The following is a 25,765-nucleotide window of genomic DNA, read 5'->3' on the forward strand; positions in this document are numbered from 1 at the left end:
CACAAGCTGGTCCATCCAGGAGCTGCTGAAGAGATGACCTCCAAGAATGAAAAGGAGCAGGCGAACGGGAAGAACAAAGGAGATCAAGTGGCCAGTTCCAAAAGAAACAGCACAAATGCACACAGCAGTTTTCTAAAAAGCATCTAAACAATGCCCTGGAGAGGCTGGCCGAGGGCCGGCAGAGAAAGGAGCTAGTCAAGACGGTAATGGCACAGGCTGTCAGCTGAGGAGTGTCTGGGAAAGTCTGGGAAACAAAATGCAACGGCACCGGGACCAGTGCCTTGATGAGAATAAACACTGCTCTCGCCGTGCACTGTGGGAAAGAGCTGCGTGTCTTCCCACACTCAGCACACCCTCTGGCTGGCGCTGCAGGCCCTGCTCACGGCTGTCATTATCTGGCTCTCTGCCCAGAGGGTGCCTGCTACTTCTGGTAATGGCCTGTCAATGTGGAGTGAAGGTCTTGCTTCCCGGGGACAAAGAGCATAAGTGCCACTCTATGCCTGAGTCTTACGCACAAGCTGGCGCTCTGGCCTGGGCCTCTGGGGCTAGGATACTAATTAGCCATGTTAGCACTAAACTCTTCGCTGCTGGGAGCCAAACTCCTTGTTTATCCTGAGGGAGCATGGGCTGTGCTTACAGAGGGTTCTGGAAAGGTCAACTGAGCTGAGGCTCTGCACAGTATTACCCTAATAGGAAACTGCTCATGGGGAGGGACAATGGCTCTGGAGCTGGAAAGCCTGTGTCCTGGACACTGCCCTCCTCAGCTTCTGACACCTCAGACAAAGCGTGCTCATGTGAGCCTGAGTTTCCATGTCACATGACGGGTGCGGTCCCTGCCTCCCCTATGCCAGCCACTTCAGTGATCGAACACAAGCATGTACATCGACCCGCCATGCACAAGGCACTTGCGGCGGTTCCTGACCGCACCTCTTCCCTCCTGTGGCCACACACACTTTTAGGTTTGAACACTGGGACTTCTGAAAGGAATCTTGTCTTAAACTGAACTAACTGGTGCCCACTTACACCCAACATGCCCTGCGTGTGAAAGCCCTGGTTTATGCCCGGGACACTTAGTGCTGATGCTGTCTGGCAGGCTGGTGAGCTGTTCTCTGCTGTGTCTACAGACTGGTACCCCAACACCAACCTGCTTTCTCACAAACATTGAGTGAGCTGGGAGGCAAACAGCAGAAATATCTTCCACAGAGGGTGCCTCAGCACATCATGGACAAGTCACCACCCAACTATTAAAAGGAAAACACAAACAAAAGCCTTCAAGTCCCTTAGACGTTCTATTGGACAACACATTACTACAGCATGTTTTGTTCTGAAAGAAAGGAAAACAATGAGCCCCAAAGGGCTTCCAGACGAAAGAGGGTATCAATACTGAAAACCCAGCAAGGTTCTGAAAAAGCTTCTCAAGCTTGTGTTTGGGACAACCGAATGACAGTGTCCTTTGTGCGTGTGAAAGCCTGCCCAGGGAAGAGGACAGGGAGCCCCTCCAATGGAGACAGGGCAGGGAGAAACTGGGCTCCTCTTAAGTATGAATGCAGTTGCTTTAATGGTTTTATTTTCCAAACACAGCACAAATTGAAAGCGCACAAACTGTTTCCAGACCCCACTCTCCTATCTTGACCACCCTCTGGGAACTCGCTACTGGAGGAGGCACTACAATTACAGGCTCGGAGTGCTTTCTTTGCAAAAGGTCCTGTTTTTAAAAAGCCAAAGGCACTGATTTCAGAGGGACTCAGAGAAGTCTCTCAAGACACCAGGTGAGGGATTTGCTGTAGAGCAGCCTGGAGGCCCCATGAGGCAGATGTGGTGCCTGAGAATTTTCTGGAGAGCAAGCTGAGCCTGGAACTAAGTGTGGATCCGCCAAAGGCAAACGATCAACATCCCAGAGGCAATCTGTACACAAGACACACCCCGGGACACACTACAGCACAGCTTCCACTTCTACGGTAAGGAATAAAGTTTGCTGGAAAAACCCATGATAAAAGCACAAGGAAACACGGTCCAGTGTTTATTTTTGTTTACTTCTATAGGCTAAAGACTAATTTGAGAAGAGGGGTGAGTGAAAGCATTCACCAAAAATAAATAATTTGCTACTGCTTAGATGTGACGGCTGAAGACAGCTAAGGGCTCTCTTTCCATCTCGCAGACTCTGGAGACATCGCTTTGCACCTCCCTCCCCGGCCTCAACTACAGCTTCGGCATTTATGTCTGACCACTGCTCTCCAGACAACAAGGGTGGCCAACAGCAGTCATGGACCTAACTTGACTGTTCTTGGAAGTATTTCAGTCCCTGCCATTTACAAGGGCTAAAATTTCTCCAAGTAAAATATTTAGAAACCACAATCTCAAAAACTCTCCATATGAAGCCATCGCCAAAGAACAGAAGGCACACCACAGAACCCTGGACTGGCCAAAGGCAACAAGCAAGCTCTGGGAGGAGAACTTACCTGCTGCTCGTTAGTGTCAAACACTGTTCCAACAGCAGGACCTAAAATGCAAGGGGTCCACCTGACTCCACTTTCAGGCCTTTAAGGGCTGGAGAGATGGTTCAGCAGTTAAGAGCACTGGATGCTCTTCCAGAGGACCCAGGTTTGATTCCCAGCACCCACATGGCAGCTCACAACTGTCTGTAACTCCAGTGCCAGGGGATCTGACACCCACACACGTGCAGACAAAACACCAAGGCACATTTCAAAAATGCACAGTTTTGCTAGGTGTGCTTAGTGCACACGCCTTTAAATCCAGCACTCGGGAGGCGGAGGTGGAGGCACGCAGATCTCTCTGTGAGTTCAAGGTAGCCTGGTCTACTGAGTGACAGCCAAGGCTACACGGAGAAACTGTGTCTTGAAAAACCAATATATACACAGACAGAAAAACCCTTAAAAGATGGGGAGGCGGGGCTGGCAAGGCGGCTCAGTGGGTAGAGGTGACTGCTGACAGCAGGGTTCAAGCCCTGAAGTCCGTGAAAGATGGACACCGTGGTGCCAGCTGCAACACCTGCCTCCCCCAGGAGGAGGAGGAGGAGGCAGGAGGGCTGCCTGGAGCTCATGGGCCACCTAACCCTGACTCCACAGCGGCACAGACGGGGACCCAGCCTCAGCAAGGCAGAAAGAGAACCAATTCCCCGAAAGGCGCCCTTCTGACCTCCACGAACTTCCCCCACCACACCAAGTAAAATGCAAAAAACAATCAAGATGGAGACGCCAGCTTGGTGAGCACACCTATCATCTAGCATCTGGAAGAGGAAGCAAGGGAGGCCTAAATTAAAGCTGCAGATAAATAGTGGGGATTGGCCTTTTCTGGCCTAACACTGGAGATGCCACTTCAACCGAGTCAGCCGATACAATGAACAGATTCACGTTTACAACCCAAAGGGCTTCAATAATTCAAAAGCAGTTTTTAAAGTGGAGCGGACCCTCTCACAGCCATGTGACGCACTGGCTCTGCGTACTCTCCTACGGAATGTATTGAAGGTGGTCTTGCAGTCCTTATGAACTTCCAGTTCCGCCCGACCCTCTCCACAGGCCTGGCTTTCTGTCAGCGCCCCACTGTCTACGTGAGGCGGTGGCTGAGAGTCTGGGAACTTCTCAGCTGGCCTGAGACCCCAGCACGTTGTCTATCACCCGAGGCTCTGGGGCCACTGCCCCTGCCAGTAGCCCACGAAGAGCTCTTCTGTTTAAAATGAAGAGGGGTGTGTGTGTGTGTGTGTGTGTGTGTGTGTGTGTGTGTGTGTGTGTGTAAGTCTACAATCTACTGCCCTCAGGACAGACAGGGAGATGAGCAGGCGTGCCTGTGAAGTTCCCTTCAGCTGCTCAGCTCTGAAAGCTTCAACACGTCTGTCAGAACACACAATTTAGAGCCACTGAGTGATTAAAGTGTGATCGAAGTGCCAGGCCCATACTTAAGAGTTTAGGGAAATTAGGAAGATTTAGCCCAGAGCACTACTTAACTAACAAAGTGTTTGCTCTGCCAGGACAGGGGCAGCGGCAGAGGATTCTGGGAAGAGCGAGGTCTGAATGACAGCTGGTTTGGGGATTTGCCCACACCTCAAGTACAACAGAGCAGGTAGCAGACCAAAGCACTCAGGGGCAGACAAGAACCCAAAATCCAAGTCACGGGGCACTACTTCCCTGACCCGGCAGAGCGGTGACTGACACTCTGGCCACCTTCCCTACCCCCACCCCGAGGACTGCAGAGGCAGATCCGCCCTGGGCCTAGTGGTCTCAGACCCCCAGCAAGGGGCCAATGGAAGAGAGCCCTGAGGGAAGGGTTGATCCCGCTGGAGCAGGCAGGAAATGGGGGTGGGTGGGGGACGGGACGGGACAACGACATGGACAGGCATGGGAATGAGAAAGGCCAGACAAAAGGCGGGCCGGGAGAGCAAGCCTCCACATTTCTAAACACTACATAACACACTCTGTGAGAGCAGAAAGCCAAAGCAAGCCACCTTCTGGAAACTTCAAACTGAACTCACACAAAACTTCGGTGGGAGCACTCAGGCACACATGTGCACTCCCACATGACAGGGTGGAGTGAGGGAGATGGCCAGCAGGTAAGGGCTCTTGTTGCTGGAGGATCCAGGTTCTAGTCCCAGCACCCACAGAGTGGGTCACAAACTTCTACAACTCCAGTTCTGGGGGATCCAGGGCCCTCTTCTGACCTACATGGGCAACAAGCACACATGTAGTGCATAGACAGACACAGATAAAACACCCCCACACATAAAATACATAAATCTAAAAAAAAATTTTAAAGTATGCTAAAAAGACATGCTTCAAAAGTTAATAAAAAAACTAGCATGCTATTTCAAAATGAGATTAAAAAGACATTAAGAAAAGAAACATAAATCAGAACTGAAATTTTAAAAGACAAATAAAAAAATTAGAAATTTTAAAAATCGCTTTAAAAATCAAGGCTTGGGCACACTGGAGATGGTTCAACCGAGCACTGGCTACCCTTGCAGCAAAGCTGGGTTCAATCCCCAGCGCCCACAAGGTGGCTCACAACCCTCTTTAACAACTCCAGCCCCCAAGAACCCAATGCTGTCCTCTGGTCTCTGCGGCTCTAGCATGCTCACGGTGCACGTAAACTCATGTGAGCGTACAGACACATAAAATAAAATAAACAAACAAAACATTAATGAACTCCAAATAAGAAGTAGCCACCCAAGTGGCTAAGAGGAGCAAAGGTCCATGAAGACGGCAGTAACGAGGGGGGAGGCCGGCCACCTGAGGAAGGCCTAAGAGCACTGGCACTGGGGAGCGCTGGCACTGGGGAGCGCTGGCACTGGGGAGCGCTGGCACTGGGGAGCACTGGCACTGGGGAGCACTGGCACTGGGGAGCACTGGCACTGGAGAGCTCGTCAGCCCAAGGCACCTCCCCCACCTCCCGCTGTGTGGGCTGCAGCATCTAGAGAGCTGATCTCTATAATCACTGGAAACACCTCCTGCCGTGGTCATCAGTCCACCCAAGTGCTTAAGCTGGTCCCGGATGAAGAGAGAGCTGCTTGTAAAGTGGATGTCTCCACAGGAGACCACCCGGCTACCTGCACAGCACCTGTGCTGTCTTCCTGCTGACCGCCACAGATGGGCGCGGCCTTCTAAGTGCAGTGTCAAGGGGAAGAGCTGTCGGACTCTGGTCCACCAGGAGCCTTGTACCACCACTGCCTTCACTCGGGCCACCGGGCAGACAAGCCTCGAGGAGGTCACTGGCACTGGAGGGCCACGCTCCTCGTCCAAAGTCTACAGCTCGACTGCCAGGCCGAAAAAGGCAAAGGCTGTAGGACTTGGCACTGAACCAAGTCAAATGGGCACTGTACACGAACGGAGAAGTTCTCCAAGGTAAAGAAACGGAAGACGCATCAACAAGACCTACAGTCTACAGAAAGAAGACAGGCCTGGAGCAAACCCATGTATGCAAATCTCACCCAGGAGACAGAGCAAGTGGAGCTGGGAACTCCAGGCCAGCCTGGCCTACACAGAAGTTCCGGGCCACAGGGCTACGTGGCGAGTGTCTCAGAATACAACAAGGTCTGGAACAAACTGACAAATACTGAAGACAGGAAAGGTCACAGGAGCCCCCAAACTGTGCATGGTAGGGCACACCTACAGTCTCAGCCAAGGCAAGGACACTGTGTGCTTGAGGTCATTCTGGGTTATAATACAAGACCCTATTTCACAAGAGAACAACAACAAAAAAATCCCCTGATGATTTGGGATAATTTTCCGGGGTGGGGGAATGACTTGAAACTAGGGGGCCGGAGAGATGGCTTAGCGGTTAAGACCACTGGCTGCTCTTATAGAGGACCTGGGTTCGGCTCCCAGCACCCATGTGGCAGCTCATAACATAAACATCTGTAGCTCTAGTTCCAAGGGATCCTATGTCCTCTTCTGGCCTCTTTGGGCACCAGGCATACATGTAGTGAACATATATGCATGCAGACCAAACATGCATACACATAAAACACACAAATCTAAAAATTTTTTAAAGACTATATTAATATACCACACCATGTATTTAGGAACACTGATTCTTTTTTTGTTTGTTTGTTTGTTTTTGTTTTGTTTTGGTTTATTTTTTGAGACAGGGTTTCTCTGTGTAGCCCTGCCTGTCCTCGAACTCACAGAGATCTGCCTGGCTCTTCTTCCCAAATGCTGGGATTAAAGGCATGTACCACTACCACCTGGTAGAGCACTGATTTCTGAATTACCAACAATGTAACAGTTTGAAAAAAAAAACCTGTAACTAAGCAAAAGGAATGCCTGATAAGTAAAAGAAAGCTAATTTTCTGACTTTCACAGCAATGCCATTTGCCAAAAGAAAATCAAACAATAGCCAGTCAGATCTTCATCTGTGGGTCATGACTTTGTCAACGGCAGATTGGTGTGTGTTTGTGGCTGGGGGAGATAAAGATGTACTGAACTTGTATAGACTTGTTATTTCCTAACCAATACAACTTAAGAACCAGTTATAGGGCACTTACATTGTACTGGGGATTGTAAGTAATCTACAGATCTCTGTAACACATATCTGTACAGATGATCTGTGTATAATGGACACATAGGTTATACACAACACCAGACATTCAATACACATGACTGGAACATTGGAACATGCGTGCGTGCGTTCTAGATTCTGGGTCAGTGGTCCTGAGGGATGACTACTTTTTATTGACAGGGCTACCCAGGATGTTCTCAAACTTGTGCTCTTCCTGTCTCAGTCTCCAGAGTGCTGTGGTAACAGGTGTCAAGCTAGATCCATACCAAGCTTGAACAACTTCAGTAGTGGATGGAGAAAAGCAACAGCATGGGTGTAAAAGCTATTGTCCTCCTTATAAACTATGGTCAGGGCTGGAGAGGTGGCTCCTCAGTTAGAGCACTGGCTCCTTTTCCAGAGGAGCAGGGTTCAATTCCCTGCATTCACAAGGCAGCCCACAACTATCTATATAAATCCAGTTCCAAAAGATCCAACACCCACTTCTGGGCTCTATAGGCTCCATTCATACACATGGTACACATACATACATGTAGGTAAAACACTCATACACATAAAATTTTTATTTTAAAAACTACACTATTTACATTACAATCATAACAATAGCAGAATTACAGTAATGAAGTAGCAACGAAGATGATTTTGTGGTTGGGGTCACCACACCCTGAGGAGGAACTGTGTCCAAGGGTCACAGTGTTAGGAAGGCTGAGAACCGCTGCTCTCAGATGACTAAGAATGGGCAACAACGACACAGTGATCACAATTACCCTCACACCCAGACCATGATACAGAAACATCACTTTCCACTCAGAGAAATCAGGGTGTAACAGAAATGGCCAATCACAGTCTGCCAGAGATGCCCAAGGTGAGCCTGAGACCCTTGAATGAATCACAGCCAGGAAAGTGATCAAAGATTACACAGCCACTTTGGGTCTCAGGGGGGAAGACAGGGCAGGCTGAGCTTGGAGACACGATATTTTTGAAACTGATCAAATATGTTCAGATAAAGTGAAGGGAAAACTTCCTTTTCTGAGGATGATGGTGTGCTAACGTGTCACCGTGGAAACAGGGTAAGCTGAGAATCAGGTGCTCACCCTGTCCCCTTCCTATGCAATCCGAACACCAGGCAACTGAGGAGAAAGCGAGAGAGCAGCAGCAGCTATGGAGCCAGTCTGGGCTCCTCAAAGAGTCACGAGCTGTAGGGACGAATGAAGCTCTGATAGCTGTGCAAACCCAACAGGAGAGAACCTCAGGAGCCTGGCCTCAGGGGCTGGACCTACATCAACTCTGGGATCTAGCTTCACATCTGCAGGAAATTCAGGCCGGAGCCCCTGACCTGCTCCAGAAGGACAGCCAGCAAAATCCAGACAGTTGCAAAGTACAGATCAAAACATCGGCATTCTACAACAGGCGTCCTGTAAGAAACTGACAGACGGGGAAGACACATCCGCTGCTGTGCACAGTTGGCATTTAGAGAGGCACAGGTGAGCGAGCAGCATCCTAGAGAAAGAGACACTCACAGAGTAGAGGGTGTGGGGAGGGCATGGAGGGCGGCAGAGTAAGAAATCACCCGCCCACTCCATTCACTTCACCTCGACATTCTTTAAATACTGGTGTTTTATGGACGTTGTTTTAAGGGGTACTGTGATCAGTAAGGCTGGCAATGAGGAAACAGATCCGACCGGCTTCTCACAGCAGTCAGGACTCTCAGCTGTAGGTTCTGGCATCAGGTCTAACCTGTGTTCCCTTCCACAGCAAACACATCCACGGTCACTGGCCGTCAGTCCAGCCAGCACACACACAGAAGGACTCCTTTACTGGCAGCACATTCAATACGCTTTGCTTTCAGCTGCCAAAAGCCCACGAGGGAGGAAGGTGGGGAAATGTTTAAATAATGCAGTTCAGGAACTAATTCGTCGATGCACATTTTAGTAACAAAGCACCTTAAACAATGTTTTGGTCCATAGACAACAGAAAGAAAATGGAAGGACTGTGGTTCTCTGAGCTCTGCCTAAGGTAGACGACAGACAGCCCATTCTGAGGTAATCAACAGCAGCCCTGCCCGCCCTGCTCCCACCTGACCTTGTTGACATATTTTGGGAAAGTGTTGTGTCTGAGCCAGGGTTCCTAATGCTGTGATAAACACCATGACAAAAAGCAAGCTGGGGAGGACAGAGCTTACCTCAGCCTCATACTTCCACATCACTGTCCATCACTGAGGGAGGGAGGGCAGGAACTCCAACAGGGCACAGTCCTGGAGGCGGGAGCTGATGCAGAGGCCATGGAGGGTGCTGCTTACTGGCCTGCTCAGCCTGTGTTCTTATAGAACCCAGGGCCACCAGTCCAGGGTGGTCACTGCCCGCAGTGAGCTGGGCCCTCTCCCATCTATCATTAGTTAAGAAAACGCCCCAAAGGCTTGCCCAGAAGCCAATCTAGTGGGAGCATTTTCTCAACTGATAGATATCCTCTCTTCCTAAATGATTCTAGCTGGTGTTTAGCTGATGTAAACTACCAGCGCACACTGAAAATTGATCCAAGTCAGTAGTCCTGTTCAAAGTGTACACTCAGGAGCAGGATGCTGTCTCCTGAAAGGTGCCTTGAGGAAATAACTGGGAAACTGAAGTAGGAAGATCATCAGAGGAGTTTCAACAGCAGCATGGGCCACCTAGCAAGAAAGATCTTTTCAAAACAAACTTTTTGAGGCCAGAGAGATGGCTCAGTGGTTAAGAACACTCACTGCTCTTACAAAGGACCTGGGTTCAAGCTCCCACGTGGCAGCTCATGATTTGTTAACTCCAGTTCCAATGCCCGCTTCTGGCCAATGTGGGTGCTACATTTACAGGGTGCACAGATAGGGATGCACATAGGCCAAACACCCATACACACACAACACAAATAAAAGTTAAAACAAAACCTAACACACCTCTTCAGCAGCAGGTGGAAATACTTTCCACCATCAGCGTGGAAAGCAGCCCTTGCCATGCTCCCATTGACCCCAACACTTGCTGTTAGTCGACTTTATCTGCTGCCATGGAGCACACAGTTTAGGACAACAGTCTTCTTCGCTCTATTTATTTTTTGGTAGGGTGCTTGTCTTACTTGCACTCAGATCTTCCCTACAGATATCAACTATCAATGGGCAGGTCGTCACCCCCAGACAGAACAGAACAGAACGGAGAACATACAACTCATTGACACAAGGCTTGTCGTTCAGCCGTAATGTATAAGCCAATGGGCTCCACAAGGCTAGGATGCGTCATCATGCCACACCCTAGGCACTTACCATAACGGTGCAGTCCTCTGAGCCGCTGGCAATAACCTGATCGTTGTGTGGACACCAGTCTATGTCCAGCACTGGTCCTGTGTGGCCACATACTGTGGGGTAGGATTTGTCAATTCGCCCCGTCTGAAAGAAGAGACAAACCAATCATGTAACACCACCAGCACTTCCTCCTCATCCCCACCCCAGGTGCCGCAGTCTGTTTGATCATGTTCCTCTTCCTCGGGGCCAACAGGAGGAACCGTCCATTTTCACTCTAGAACAGTTACTAATGGCACTCCACCACATTACAAGGACCCAAAGTTCTAGAACCAAAATATTTTGTCTGCATTAAAAACAGCAAAGACAGCCAGGCAGTAGTGGTGCACACATTTAATCTCAGCACTTGGGAGGCAGAGGCAGGTGGATTTCTGAATTTGAGACCAGCCTGGTCTACAAAGTGAGTTCCAAGACAGGCAGGGCCACACAGAGAAGACCCTGTCTTGAAAAACAACAAACAAACAAAGACAAAATAGCAAAGAGAATGCATGTCTTCCCTAATATACAGTTCTATAGCAGTCATATTGTTGTAGACAGGTTTTGCTGGGTTAAGGGGGGCTTTGGTATTACTTAAAATGTAAAATATAATTCCCTTTTTAAAAGTTGACTTTATTCTAAATTATGTGATCTGTGTGTACAGGAGTGCCGTGCCTGTGGAGACCAGGGGTGCTGATCCACTTGGAGCTGGAGTTATAGGCAGCTCTGAGCTGGAAAGTGAACTTGGGTCCTCTGTGAGAGCAGTATCAACTTTCAACTGCTGATCCACTTCTCCAGCCCACCTGAGCTTAAGAGAACAAGCTGGCGGTAGATGTGGTGACTGCTTCAGAAATGACTGACTGTTCAGTCTAAAGGAAAGCTGGAGCTACTGCACAGCGCTAAGGGGTGGGGCTGTGACACCTCCATCAACAGAGACGCCAGTCAGTCCAGCTCACAGCATGCTGGACCTTTCCACCTGGTTACAAAGTCCAGTTCACACCAGGCAGAACCTTCCCACCCAGTTCCACAGTCCAGCTCACAGCATGCTGGACCTTTCCAGAGAGTTCCACAATCCAGCTCATACCGGGCTGGACCTTCCCACCTGGTTCCACAGTCCAGTAGTTCACACCACGATGGACCTTTCCATCTGGTTTCACGGTCCAGTTCACACCATGCTGGACCTTTCCAGTTGGTTCCACACTGGGCTGGACTTTCTCACCCAGTTCCATATTCCACTAAGAAGATGTTGTTCGAAGTTACCACAAAGTGCCTGTGTTATGTGTTAGAATCTAACAAGCCAATCTAACAATTGGGGCCAATCAAGACAACTGTGTTAATGGTGGTCTGGGTAAAATATGTCAAGATGACTTACAATACCTGGGACGTAACAGGCACGTCATAAAACGGCTACTGTCGGTAGTTTATTTACATTACCCCACCACTAAGAATTAACCAATACATTCTTTAATTACCTGTACATTTTTACTGACAGACACGACACTGAGTGCTGGAGCCTCGATGTGGAAGGGGCAGCCCTGTGCTCACCAAGGAGTGGAGGTCAAGAGGGCATCCACGAAGGCTCCAGCGACAGTGTGCATTGTCACAGCATGGCCAAGGGTTGCTAAGAAGACGTGATCTATGATGAGGCTTAAAGATGCCCAGACCTGCAGTTCCTTCAGAGATTCCCCTTTCCCTGCAGAAGTCACTAAACACGGGCTGGGGATCTGGCTCAGTGGCAGAATGCTCACCTAGCATACACAAGACCTGGGGTTCAGTCCCCAGCATTGCAACAAAAAGAAAAGGAAAAACAGGAAATGCCAGTGGACACCACATCATTAAAGAATCTGGCAAAGCACAGCATTCAGAACCAAGACGGCCAGGCCAGAGTGACATCCATTTCCCAAGTACGGGCTTAGCTGTGGAACCCTTCCCAGTTCTTCACCTGTAACGGAGTGCTGACAGTTTAGTCTTTACCAGCAGATGTGACATTAAGCAAGCCAAACAAGGTCCCTGGACGTTTGTTAGTGTCCTAGGACGTGACACACTGCAGAATTCAGCAAACACTGGGATCCACCCTATCATAATGTGGGAGGCCCGGAGGCTCTTGTGCTCATGGACAAGCACAAGGGGAACCAGGAATGTTAAACACACAGGGTTGTTCCTTCAAAGGAAGGGATGCACAACCTGTTATCCACCCAGAAGGCTGGGAACAGACACGGTTAATAGCCTGGTGACCTTTGCACTACCCTCCACTATACCCTTATCATGAGCTTGCCAATCTATAAAATCTATCTTCACGGAGGGTGTCACATGTACTCAATCTACCAACCCATCTTTATGGAAGAGGTCACGGGTCCTTTACAGAGAGTTTCGATACAGTCGTGTCTTAGCTTTATTGTGCGCACGGGACTGAGTTAATTATCACCAGCAAAGTTTTCACCAAATTGCGCTGTGCCTAATATGGCTATAATAAACTGTTTGGGGTCAGACTCCCAAAGTCTGAGCCAACACCAGCCATTCATCATGCTGAACGGAACCGCCTTCCTGCCTCTTGTGTCAGAGACCCGCAGCACATCTCCAGAACGTCTCTCCTCCCTAAAGGAGGAGGAGATGGGTTCACCAGTTCTCACTGTAGTCCTACAAAAGCCACAGGAGATGGACACCTAGCTGACTTGTCCCCTGGGTAAGTGCTATTGTTTAGTGCAGGTGGGCTCCACGGTGTTGCTCTGTGTGACACTATAAACATTTCTAACTTCCATCTCACCGTGGTTTTAAAGTTGTCCTTTTGAATGTGTGATAGTTCATCGCCTAAAACCTCCTAAGACAGGAAGACCAGAATGGCGTCTGGTTCCCATGTCAATAGACAATCCTGCAGAACAGAAGACAGACAAAAACTAAACAGATATGTAGATAATGGCTAAGAATTTTTCAGGTTTCAGCCAGGTGGTGGTGGTGGTGGTGGTGGAGGCGGCGGCGGCGGCGGCACACGCCTTTAATCCCAGCACTTGGGAGGCAGAGGCAGGCGGATCTCTGTGGGTTCGAGCCTGGCCTGGTCTACAAAGTGAGCTCCAGGACAGCCAGGGCTACACAAAGAAACCCTGTCTAAACAAAACCAAAAACCAAAACAAACAAAAAACAAACTTTCCAGGTTTCAGCACAGGCCTAAGAGTCTTTAGACTCAACAGGCACAAGTCTCATGTAATATAGTATGTGCATGGGCTTCTCTCTCTGTCTCTCTGTCTCTGACACACACACACACACACACACACACACACACACACACACACACACACACACACACACACCTCAGAAGCCGCCCCTGAGAGAGAAGAGCATATTTATCCATGGACAGAGTAGTGAGATGGGCTGTATTAAACCCGGGCTTTGGAAAAGGTCACCCTTGTATCCTATGTCCAAATAAACCATCATTCAAGAGTGATCCTTTTTAAAAAACAAACAACAACAAAAAAAGACATTCAACAAAAATAATACCACAAATGGATCTTTGTTCAGAAGAGTTTTTTAAAAAAAGACCAAAAAAAGTGGTCAATATGGTAAATTTGGTATGAATTAACTGTGCAAAAAGGCAGTGAGGACGGCTAGCAGAGTACAGACCAAAACAGGGCAGAGATGAAACAGTACGCAACAATAACAACAGAAACAAGAAAGCAAAGTCAGACGGGTCAGGAAATCAAAGAAGGCACAGCAAACACCAGACCGTCAGGAGGAAGAGGGCTGACAACAAGCTGGCCGTGCACAGGGTGGGAACCCAGGAGCCACAGCAGAGAAACCAACCATCTGACATCTCCACGTGAAACAAGCTTACACACAAAGGATGTAACTGGTCAAAACTTACTCGATGAAAACAAAACAAGACAACTTGAAATACCACTGGAAAGGGAGTTCCAGGCCAGCAGGGACTACACAGTAAGATCCCGTCAAAAGATTGCCTGAAACAGCTTTCCAAAGAACAGAGCGGGGAACGCCACTGAGATGGCCTCAGGACATGAGGAGAGGGCAGTACAGACAAAGGGCAGCAGGAAACATGAGGTTCAAACCCCCACTCACACCAGCTGGCTCCTCCAGAGGACCTGGGTCTGGTTCCCACCACTGACATGGCAGCCCACAACCATCTGTGACTCCAGATCCGGAGGATCTAGTACCGTCTTCTGGCCTCTAAGGGCACCAGGCAGGCATGTATGCAGGCAAAATCCTCATACACATAAAAATAAATACATAACATTTTAAGGAAGGACAGCCACAGTGATGCCACTCCCCAGAAGTGTCACTTTCTAAACGGTCTTGGTGAGGGAAACGTTCCTATGTTTTTATATGAGGAAGATTCCCTGCGACAGCGTTGCCAACAGCGGCAGAGGTAAGACCATCTCACTGTCCTCAACCATGGGAACCAACACTTGCGTGAACGTTTCATGCCCACAAACATACATATAAAAACAGATAGCCGGGCGGTGGTGGCACACGCCTTTAATCCCAGCACTCGGGAGGCAGAGCCAGGAGGATCTCTGCGAGTTCGAGGCCAGCCTGGGCTACCAAGTGAGTCCCAGGAAAGGTGCAAAGCTACACAGAGAAACCCTATCTCGAAAAAACCAAAAAAAAAAAAAAAAAACAAACAAAAAAAAAAAACCAGAAGCATGTGTGCTCACGTCCAGTCGATCTGTGATGTTAACACTGCTGAGGTTGCTCGTGGACTAAAAAGAAATCAACTTAGAATAGAGACGAGTGAGCAGATTTGAGAAGATCCTCCCCGGTGAAGGAAAGGACAAGGGTGGCTTTCCAGCCACAGCTGTTGGACTTTCCTTTCAAGAGAGATGAAACCAATATGGCAAAATTCTAACAGCTGCTCAACCTCGTGGGTGAGTACATATCCCATTTTATTGGATGCTTCCTATAAAAAATAAAAAACCTCAAGCATCTCAATATACTGCTATGAATTTTACATTAAGATTTTAAATCCCATTGTTTATTTGTGCATGCACACACAAAGTGAGTCCTGGCAGCACATAGGTGTGGAGGTCACAGGACAACTTTTGGGAGTCAGGTCTCTCCTTCCAGCATGTGGGTCTTAAGGACAGAAACTCAAGATGTCGGGCTTGGTGGCAGAAGCCTCCAGCCACCAAGCCATTTCACTGGTCACCAACCATTAATATTTTTTTCCTTAGCAAAAGTTTTTCTGCTGAATTGTCTTCTCCCAGGGCTTCTGGACCCAAGCCTCACCTGGCACCGTGACAGCGAGCACAGTGCTGAACTGGACTCTCCAGAACAACGGGCGGTGTGTGGTCTGGGAGAAGGAGGGCCACTAACTACACACAAGAAGCCTGTCTAACTACGCCAGCTGAAAGTACCAGCTACAAGTTTGCAGGTAGGTACCATGTGTATTCTTTACCTAAGTGTGATCTCGGAGACAAGCAGCATTCCCGCCATTCCCTCTGAGTCACAACAGCCCACAGTATCAGAACATCATGTTATATTTTCCCAGGAACCTGCCTACTGCTAAAAGGGCAGCTTCCTGTCTACTGAAACCAGTAACAACAATAAGCAGAACACGGTGGTGCACACCTTAATCCCAGCACTTGGGAGTCAGAGGTGAGTGGATCTCTGTGAGTTCAAGGCCAGCCTGGTCATCAGAATGAGTTCTGGCTAGCCAACAGAAACACCAACTAAGATAAACACCAACAGGTAATGGTGACAGTGAATGCTTTCGTGGTACGAACAGGACCATTGATGGTCCATTAGTTATTCCCACTCTAAATAAATGGAGGCACAGCACCCAAGAGGCAGTTATCTAAAACGTCACTGGCCATCCCTACTAGACTTGGATAGGGAAAGAAAGTTCCCACCAGGACATGGGCTGTGCAAAGGTTGCAACAGTAACCCTGCAATCCCTGGCGGCTGCCACCAGAAACCTGGGAGTTAATAAAAATGGATACTCTGTGAGCAGCTGCTTCTTCTGGCTGTGATGTCACCACCAATCCTTCTAACAATGAAGGAGCGTCACACTGTAGCACCACACAGAGGAAACTGACTACACACAGTGAGACCAGCACAGGCATGACTAGAACCAGGGAACGGCATTCTGGGTGCACACCGACAATCTGACACACTGAATGCTTACAGAATGGCAGCTAGCTCGTTCTCATGGTTTATAACCTCCAAAGACCTTCCTACCCGTAACAAAATCAAATTAAAGCTGAAGCAAGCCACACTTTTTACTAAAGAGTGTACACCATTTATTAAGATTGTGATGGTGGGGCCCGGCAAGATGGTTCAATGGGCAAAGGTACTTGATGCCAAGCCTGAGGACCTGAGTTCAACTCCTAGAACCCAAATGGAGCTGACTCCCTCCAGCAAGCTATCTACCAACTGCCTCCACAGTGGTGTCCTAGTGAGATCCGAGCTTGCTTTACCCAGCAGGGCTGCACAGGGGATGATCTGACCAGAGGCATGGTTACCAGGTGTTTGGAGGGTCTGCACTTGGCTGTGCGGTACTTCGATCTAGCAAGGGGGAGGTCTTTTGCCCCGCCCTTTGGCATTGTTATAAAAAGTCCTTTTGATGAGAGAAGGGGCCGGTGGATTTTGATCCAGGTCCTCCCGAAGCTATCCTGTGTTTCTGTCTCCTCTCCGATATCTTTCTATCTAAAAGTTTCTTATACCTCTCTCCTTCTCATGGGAACCCTTCAAAAGGTGAACAGGGACTTAGGTTCAGGGAACCCCCCTCCAGACCTCCACATGTGCACTTGGTACATGTTGCCCCCCAAACAAACAAAATACTGTAGAGTGGGGCACTCTGGGCATTCTAACAACGGACTAACTCGTAAGGATGAGCAGACATCCCTGGGAAAGACACCGAGGGAGGGCTCAGTGCACACCATTCGTCATCCAGTGAACAACTGTGTCTACACGGTGGGTCTGTTACATACCCCAGGACGCCACAGCTTGCCTGCCCCTCAGCATTACATGTAACTAACAGCAAAACTGGAAAGCTTACAAATTTAATGCCAATTTTTCAATGTCTTTTTCTGACTAAACAATGACATTTTAAAGGCCTCTCTCCAATTTTCCAATGTTCTCTACAGAATGACTTCATTTTACTAATGTCGCTGAGCATCCCTATTTTTCTTTCTACAATTGTATTTATTATTATTTATTATGAGTGGGTGTGCATGCCGGAGGTCAGAGAACAGCACTGTGGGTTCCGGGGACTTACCTCAGGTAGCCAGGCTTGCACAATGAATGCTTTCCCCCGGCCATTTCATCGACCCAAATATCAAATATCACTAATGTTGTATGTTTTATTTGCTTGTTTCTTTGAGATAGTGTCTCACTGTGTAGCTGGCCGGCTTGGAGCTCACTGCAGCCCAGGCATGCACCACCACACCACCCAGCATCACTGCTTTTCTCGCACAGAAACTGCAGCCATTTGTGTTCTGAGCCTTCAATAAGGTTTTAATTCACTCACTTCCTACTTAGTTGTCTGGTCACGTGTCACGGATTGGCTTCATTGTGCCTCCCCACCCACAACCCCAAGTGGTTGAGATTACCCGGAGTAAACTCAGTAACTGTCAAAACCAGCACCCAGGTTCCTGGAGGCCCTGCTGCAGCCCTGCTTCATAAACTCCCGGGACAGTGGTGAAATAGGTCAGGACCCTGGCACACTTTCCTTAGTACCTGACAGATCCAGTAGCCTGTTCCGAGCCAAGCAACATGAACCCAAGGGAAAATTCAGCCTCTGAGGCATGCAGAGAGCTGGCACAAGGCAGAGGTGTAAGGGCACAGTTTCCACGTGGCTGGCCCGAGCCGAGAGTGACAACTTTGAGCACATCCCAGCCAGCAACCCCCAGCCTAGCAGAAAGCCAGCGCCAGCACTGTCCCGTGCTTTGGGTTTGGGGAAGACCTGAAACTTCCAAGCCAGTATAAGCCTCTGGAGAGAGCTCGTATCTCTCAACAAAACCCAGTCAATTAGGCAGCGTGTCCTGCCACAGGCGAAGGGAGGGTGGAAGAAATGGGGGGAAATGGAAGCATCAGTAAACATAAAACTATCTAATAGACCTTTCAAAAAGGAATGTTTTGCCGGGCAGTGGTAGTGCACACCTTTAATCCCAGCACTTGGGAAGCAGAGGCAGGTGGATCTCTGAGTTCAAGGCCAGTCTGGTCTACACAGCAAGTAAATCTCTGGTTACAATGATATTCCCATCAATTTTGAGAGAAAACCACGCGGCTTTCGTCTAGGTCTAAGCATGTGGTGCATCTGTCTCACACTCCATCTCAGGCAGTTTGTGCTACGTGTGCTGAGCCCACACTGTGTGATCAAACTATAAATGTACACAACACACAGCGAATTTTCCACAGACTCTATTACACAGGATGCCACTCTGTGGAGAGATGGACCTGGAGTGTTTTCACCCTCACGGACTCTCAAACTCCAAGGCTAACGGTGCCCTGTGTGGCTTCTACAAGGCCATGCAGAATGGAGCAGATCTTCACACTGTGTGTCCCACAGTCAGTCAATTACCACAATGAAACCGGTGCTACAAGGGACCAGCAAGCAGTCACGGCCCTCCAGAGTGTCACCTTTCCCTAAGGAGCACATACTTTTGCAAAGTCAGTAATGACGCCAATGACACCCCCTGGAGATGCTGGAGACAGTCGTCCATTTCTTCCTAGCTTCTATCCTGAAATTCCCCACATAACCCCAACCTCTGCTTTCTGTCTGTCGATTATCAAGCTGGGCGGCTGCCTCATTTCCGTCCCTTCCAACTTCCCAGCTATGCCTCTGTCCCACACTGGGTACGGCCAGGCGAATGTGAGGGTTCAGAGCCTCCACTCCGGACTAGAGAAGGTAAGCCGAAGGCCTCAGGTCCTGTAACTCTAGGAAGAGGGAAGTGCAGCTCAGTTTTTCCGAATGCTTGCTTTTCAAGGGAAGAACAGGACAAACCCATCTCATGCGCCCTTGTTTCAGATCAGTTCATTTCTGGCTCTGGGGCGACAGACTGAGAACTGGTGGGCGCAGGCCGGCAGGGAGAATGGAAGCACAGACAGGCTCGGAAGCGGAGCAAAGCTTCAGCCAAGCATAAGGGCTCCATTCACATGAGCAGGGTTCAAAGGAGTCAGGAAAGGGCGTCTACTGAGGCTGCGTCTTTCTCCAGCTCCTGTGTCTATGAGAGAATTATGTATGTGAGTACTTGTTCTGCTGGGATCTGGGAGCCTCAGTTGCTCCACAGGGAGGAGCCATGGTGACCTGGGATGACGGGGTGGATGTAGCCATGGAGATGCACACCATGTGCGACGTTTTGATGAAACACATGGAGAAGTTTTGCTTTAAGGGAACAGAAACACCAGCCTTTGGGTGTGGGTGTGTTCTGGAGTAAAACATCAGACTGAGTTACTTACTCTGTGAGGTAAGGTAAACCAGCAGCTGAGGCGGCCAGGGGAGGTGTGGCCCTGAGAACTGTCTATGGCACACTGGCAATCTTTGCATCACAGGTACCCTCAAGAGCTGGGCTCACCAACTTTCTTTTCCTTTCTATTTCTGTGAGGCAGGGTCTCTTCTATATAGTCCAGGCTGGCCTGGAACTCAGAGACCCGCCTGCCTCTACCATCCAAGTGCTGGGATTAAAGGTGTATGCCACCATGCCCATCCTTCAACATAAATTCTAAATGTATTACTGTGTGTGTGTGTGTGTGTGTGTGTGTGTGTGCGCGCGCGCACGCGCGCGCTACACCACACATGTGGAGGTCAGAGGGCAAGTCTGCGGAACAGCCTGGCTCTTTCTACTTTACACATATTCCAGGATTAAACTTAGATCACCAGGCTGGTGCAGCAATCAATCAGCAATCAATCACCTTTGCCCACTGAGCCATCCTGCTGGCCCAGGTACTGGATTTAATATGGACCAGACCTAAAATAAAGCCCATTGAGAACTTACTATAAAACTATGACTATTTCATCAAGAGGCGGGGAAAAAAGTGAAAAAGTTAACATGTGCTTATTCAAATAGGCCACACTGGGACGTAGTTCAGTGGTAGAGTACTGGACCAATACAGACAGTCCTCAGTTCAATCCCTGTAGCAACAGAACAATAAAAGGCCCACACTGTGAACTTGCTGGAGCCCCATCAGCTCCCACCCCCAGGAGTTCTTTCCTATGTTTCCCTAACAATCAGCATCCCCTGCTTCCAAAAAATACAAAATAGCAACCTGAAAAACATATTTCCTTTTGGGGGGGATAGGGGTTTAGTTTATTGAGACAGGGTATCAATATTGTTTGGCTGGAACTCACTATTTAGACCAGGCTGGCCTCAAACTCAGAGATCTGCCTACCTTTGTCTCTGTTTCTGAGTGCTAAGATTAAAGACGTAGGCCAACCCTAACCATAAGGGCCAACCCAGTATTTCTTAAATGACTTGAGAAAGAATTTACAAAGTGAAAACTCAATATTTCTGATCATTATGATTCCACATGACACTTCTGAGCTGAGAACAAAACTCAAGAACCCATGGCAGGGTAGAATATAGTCAAAACCAGCTTTTCAGCTTAAAACTAAAAGCACAAGTACGGCTCTAAGTGCAATATAGAGGGAACGTTCCATCGTTAAGAAGAGTGAGTGGCTGTCTAATCCGCCCTAGTGAGCAAATGGAGATGCATCACCGGGACTCTGAAGTGGGTTTAAAAACAGAACAATGCTGCTTTGGTGGGCAGGGAGTGAATGAGCACAGCAGGACAGTGTGTGTCTTGGGAACAAGCTAGAGGAGCAGGGTGCAGACCCAACTCAGTGGTCTATGTCCCTTACACAGGACTCAGAGCTCAGCCAGATGAAACCCACTCACCACCAGCAAACATGTCCCATCCCTTGCCTCCCAGCTCAGTCTTTCCTGAACTCTACTACACCCAAGCGGCATGGACCTTCAACTTAGCAAGAGCGGTTTGCTGCATGTGTAGATGACATTGCAAAAATGTGTTCATTCCACACTGGGTGGACTTTTAGAGCAACCCTCTCTTGGCCTGGTCCAGCGTGGAATCAACTCATTTCCCACACTGAGGACATCAGCTGGGAGCAGTGGCCGGTGTGCTCAGCATGGACTTAGGACCTCCAGAAACCCAGGAAAGAGTTAAATATTCCCTGCACTGGACTAGGTAGCTTCTCACCACACACTTCCAGATCCCACCATTCTCCAAGCAGCTGTGCAGCCAATCAAAGCAAAGGGAGGAAATTATCCTGGCCAGCTGTCAGCCACAGAGCACTGATGGCCATATATGGTAAAAAGCACTGTCAGAGCTTGTCAGGCCTGCAGGCCGGCTGCTGGGGACATATCAGTGAACTGCAGCAGCAGCAGCAGCAGATGAGGCAAGGGGATGCACAAAGGACAGGCTGCCTGCTCATCTCGGGAGGAGTGGGGGAGGGTGGAAACCATCATCTGCTGGGCATACTCTAGTGAGTCACAGGCACTTGCAGTCATCAAAAATAGCCCCAGGGCACACTGTGAGGTTCCTTCTGCCAGGACTTTGTGCCTCATTGTTAACTGGGGGGAAACAGCTCCCCTCCTCCTTGCTCCCTCCAGTGAGCCTGGAAAACACAGGAACTGGGAGGAAATGAAAGGGCCCTTCTGTGGCACTTCATGTGGTAATGAGGCCACGCAGCACTCATGTGGCTGGCAGCTCAGGACACAATTTAGAAGTCATTGTTCTGCACCTGGTGCCCCCCCATCCCTAGCCCATCCCCTAGCCTTTCAAGGCCCACACACTTCAGAGTAGGTGCTGGGGGAATCAGACAGACTATTTCAGGAGGCAATGGACAGGAAGGTCACAATACACCAAGAAATGGCACGTCATAAAATCCTCTACCATTAACACCAAAAGCTATGAAGTGCCAACAGCCACCTCTACACAGTGGACAATCAGCATCCCTCTTTGTAGAAATGAAAATCGCCTGTCAGCATGTTCAGCTGACACAGCAATGCAGCCAATGCAAATCTGGCAGGTGCTGGCACAGTGGGTCATACAGAAAGGCATCATGGGAGTCTGCGCTCCTTTTGAGTCCGCCTGTGAAAGAGGAACTTATTAGCTCAGCGCCTAGCACTTCAGGGAAGCCCTCAGGACAGAGCTGCTGGGATCTCATCACCACCACAAGGCATGGCACACACCAAGACCCAACCCCTGACGCTCTCATGGGCCAATGGCACCAAGCTACTGTCTTGTTAAGCTTTCCATCCAGGGAGGGATAGTGCAGAGTCAACCAGACAACAAGCCCCTAAGACTCCCCAGTGCTTCACACACAATAGGAAAAATAACAACAAAAAGGAAGACCCAGAAGCCTGCAGCCTGGGACACTCCATCCCAGACTCAAGCTCTGCAAGGCAGGGGAAAGACAGCAACCCAACAAAGCGCAAAGCTGGACAGCTCATGGAGGACACGCTGTCATGGAGGACACCCTCCCAACACGGCTGGATGGGACTATGGAGTCCCTGCCTCCTCTTGAGGTGGTTACAGGGAGACATCTGGCTGCTGCAGCTGTTACAGGACCCGAGCGTTTGTCTGGTTCTTCACATGCTCTCAAGGAAAATGACAATTCTGAACAATTCATACTAGAAATGAAGGGAAAAAAGCCAACCAGTGTGTGATTTTCTACCGTAAAGCCGCTTTCAACTACTTCTGACTTACAGCGTTGGGTTATGTGACACACAAATGACCAGATCCATTTCCTCTAGCATGCCATTTCCCCCATGCCAAGAAAGCCAACCTACACTTTCGGTCTAAAGAGAGATGTGGCCATCATTGCCTTCCTGAGGCAGAACACTTGCCCATTCTTAGACTGTACAGTGATGGGCTTTGCAAACAATCGTCCCTGTCTTCCTCATCTTCCAGCTCTAGGGCAGACCCAGGGCAGTTGTTCTAGGAACTTTAAACAACTCCCTGGACAAAGCCCTCCTGCCCACAGGTGGGGCTGACAAAGCGATGGCCTGCTGCCACTGTCAGCCCGCACGGCAGTGGACACGGCCTCGGGAGCAGCAGCCGGGCTGTGGAAGTGGCAGCCCTCCCCACGCTGCCCGTGCTCTGAGCTTGTGTGCGGTGGGAAGCCTACTCTGTGCACTACCAGCAGACAAAGAGAAGTGCCAATCAATCAGTTCCTCCCACTACGAGCAATGTGTTCAATCCAGATGACATTTTCTCAGATGATGAGATAAGCCTGTTGGACACCAAGAACCATGGCTTTGGATAAAATTACACCCTGGTGCTGTTCTCGAAGGGCCTGCACACACTCATCTTCAACGTTGCTCAGATCCATCACCACTGTCTTGTGGAAACCAGAAAGTATGAGTCTGACCCAAGTTTTGTGATTCCTGGACAGTGTCAAGATTGACACTGGGTAGTGTCCACAGAGGCCTCAGTGTTGTGCCTGATAAAGAAGTGCCTGGCACCCTAAGAGATGCCACATACCCTCTGAAGTACATGAATGACCTCTATGGGAAGAGTTCGGGAGCACCAAAGCAGTTCAGGGACCTCTTCTGCCTGCAATGACCCTGCTGAACCTTAAGTTATAGAGGCCAGATGTACAAACAGAACAGTCTGCATGAATTTATTTCTGAAGCTCACTGGATGGAAGGGAGCCCCAGTGCTGTATTTTGATGGTGACATATACGATAAGCTGGCAGACATCATGCTAAAGTGTAGTTGACTGGCTGGTGGGCACATCCTGAGCTGTGGTCCAAGGTCAGAACCATGAATATGAAGAAGTACATTCAGACACGGGGTGGCTGCACACCTGACCACAGACATGGGGCGGCTGCACAACTGACCACAGACACGGGGCGGCTGCACACCTGGCCACAGACACGGGGTGGCTGCACCCCTGGCCACAGACATGGGGCAGCACCCCTGACCGCAGACACGGGGCGGCTGCACACCTGACCACAGACACGGGGTGGCTGCACCTCTGACCGGGCTGTTGGAACAGATATAGGCTCATGGAGACGATGAGTTGCAGCTGGTTTTGCAGCCGTGGGAAAAGGACAGGAAGAGGATGGAAGAAAGGAACCAAACTTTTTTTCTTCAACACTGAGTTCCATTGGGAGCTTGTTCTGCACAGACCAGACCTCAACTGTTCCCTGAGGTGCAGGTCACTGCTCACAAATCTACAGAGCTGAATGGTCACATTCCTCTACCTTCAGAGAACCCCTGCAGGAGACTTAGGACCAGCACCTGGATGGACAAGAGTGGGCATATCACTGAAAAGACCAGCGGGACCTGCTCAGTGTGGTTATGGAAAAGCCACGACCCACACAGGTGAACAGCCCGACAGGGTCAGCTTTAAATGAGGCTGGTGATTTCCGAAAAAGATAAATCAACATGCCTTTCTGGTATTCGCTTTCCACCTTGTGGAGATACCTAGGTGGAGACGGGCTAGTCACCTAGGATGTGGCCTTCCTGCACACAGGGCCCAAGGGCAGGCTTCCTGTTGAGACTCTGATGCAGCCTTCTGGGACAGAGGAGCCCACCTGATGCCACCTGTGTTCAGCAGGTCATGGGTGGGAAGTGTTCTCAACAACTTGTGACACATTTCCTGATTGTTGGAAAGTGCAGGGGCACAGTGACATGCAAAGACAGCCTCTGGCAGAAGGCAGATAGATGATGTAGGGAGCACTCAGCAACCCCAACTGCGGCAAGGAGCAGAGGGGAGCCCCGCCAGCAGCCAGTTCCCAAGCCTTCTGATCCTCAGGCCCTTCTCCCACGCTGCCCCAAGAGAACGCCACCTCCCGGAAGCGCTTTCTTGACCCCTCACCATGTGCTTGTGGTGCCCCGACACGTGCTGCTGAGGAGTGACAGACAGGGTCCCTGTCCCAGAGGTGGGGCAAGGAGACAAGGGCCCTGGTTAAAGTGTTTGGGGCTGATGGGTCACTGCAGAGTAAGGCAAGAACAGAAGGGTAACCTCACAGCTCAGCCCGTGTGTAGAAAAGGCGGCCCTTCCGAGGGCCTTGCTGAGAGACCAGTGAAGGGCACAGCTTCTTCCCTTCCCCTGTGGAGGGAAGAGTCCTTGATAATGTCTGCATCTGCAGCCTCTGTCAGCAGACCTGCTGCCATCTCTGAGGGCCACAGGAATGCTGGAGTTAGGAGGCACCACCCTGTTTAATGGTATTTTCGTTGCAGATGCCGGCTGAGAGCCTGTGGATAGACTAGCTGTGGCTCACATTGCAAGACTCACTGTGAGCCTTTGCTCTGACCTGGCATATATTCTTTGGGTTGTGCACTGTTTTTGTTTTTAAATAGGGTCTCATCATAGAATTCAGACTGGTCTCAGACTCAGACCCTCCTGCCTCAGTCTTTGGAGTCTCAAATGTCAAGCTGATAGGGCAGGTGTGATGAGTATTAAATTAGGAGTATGGCAGGATCGTGAAGGGGGTGTGCCTCTGACTGCAAAGTGCAGCACGTAAATGAGCTAGCTGTGTGCGTCCA

The 25,765-nt window shown here is 49.5% G+C and overlaps 1 protein-coding gene across 1 annotated transcript in view; it reads right to left on the minus strand.

Annotated features, from left to right (window-relative positions):
• Coro1c (coronin 1C) overlaps positions 1-25,765 on the minus strand; it is a 77,450-nt gene that overhangs the window by 15,127 nt on the left and 36,558 nt on the right. The window contains exon 3 of the mRNA XM_076559936.1: positions 10,289-10,411. Within this exon, the coding sequence (XP_076416051.1) occupies positions 10,289-10,411 (123 nt within the window). The remainder of the gene's footprint in view (positions 1-10,288; positions 10,412-25,765) is intronic.

This window comes from Peromyscus maniculatus, chromosome 23, assembly GCF_049852395.1.
Source record: "Peromyscus maniculatus bairdii isolate BWxNUB_F1_BW_parent chromosome 23, HU_Pman_BW_mat_3.1, whole genome shotgun sequence".
NCBI classification, from domain to species: Eukaryota; Metazoa; Chordata; class Mammalia; order Rodentia; family Cricetidae; genus Peromyscus; species Peromyscus maniculatus.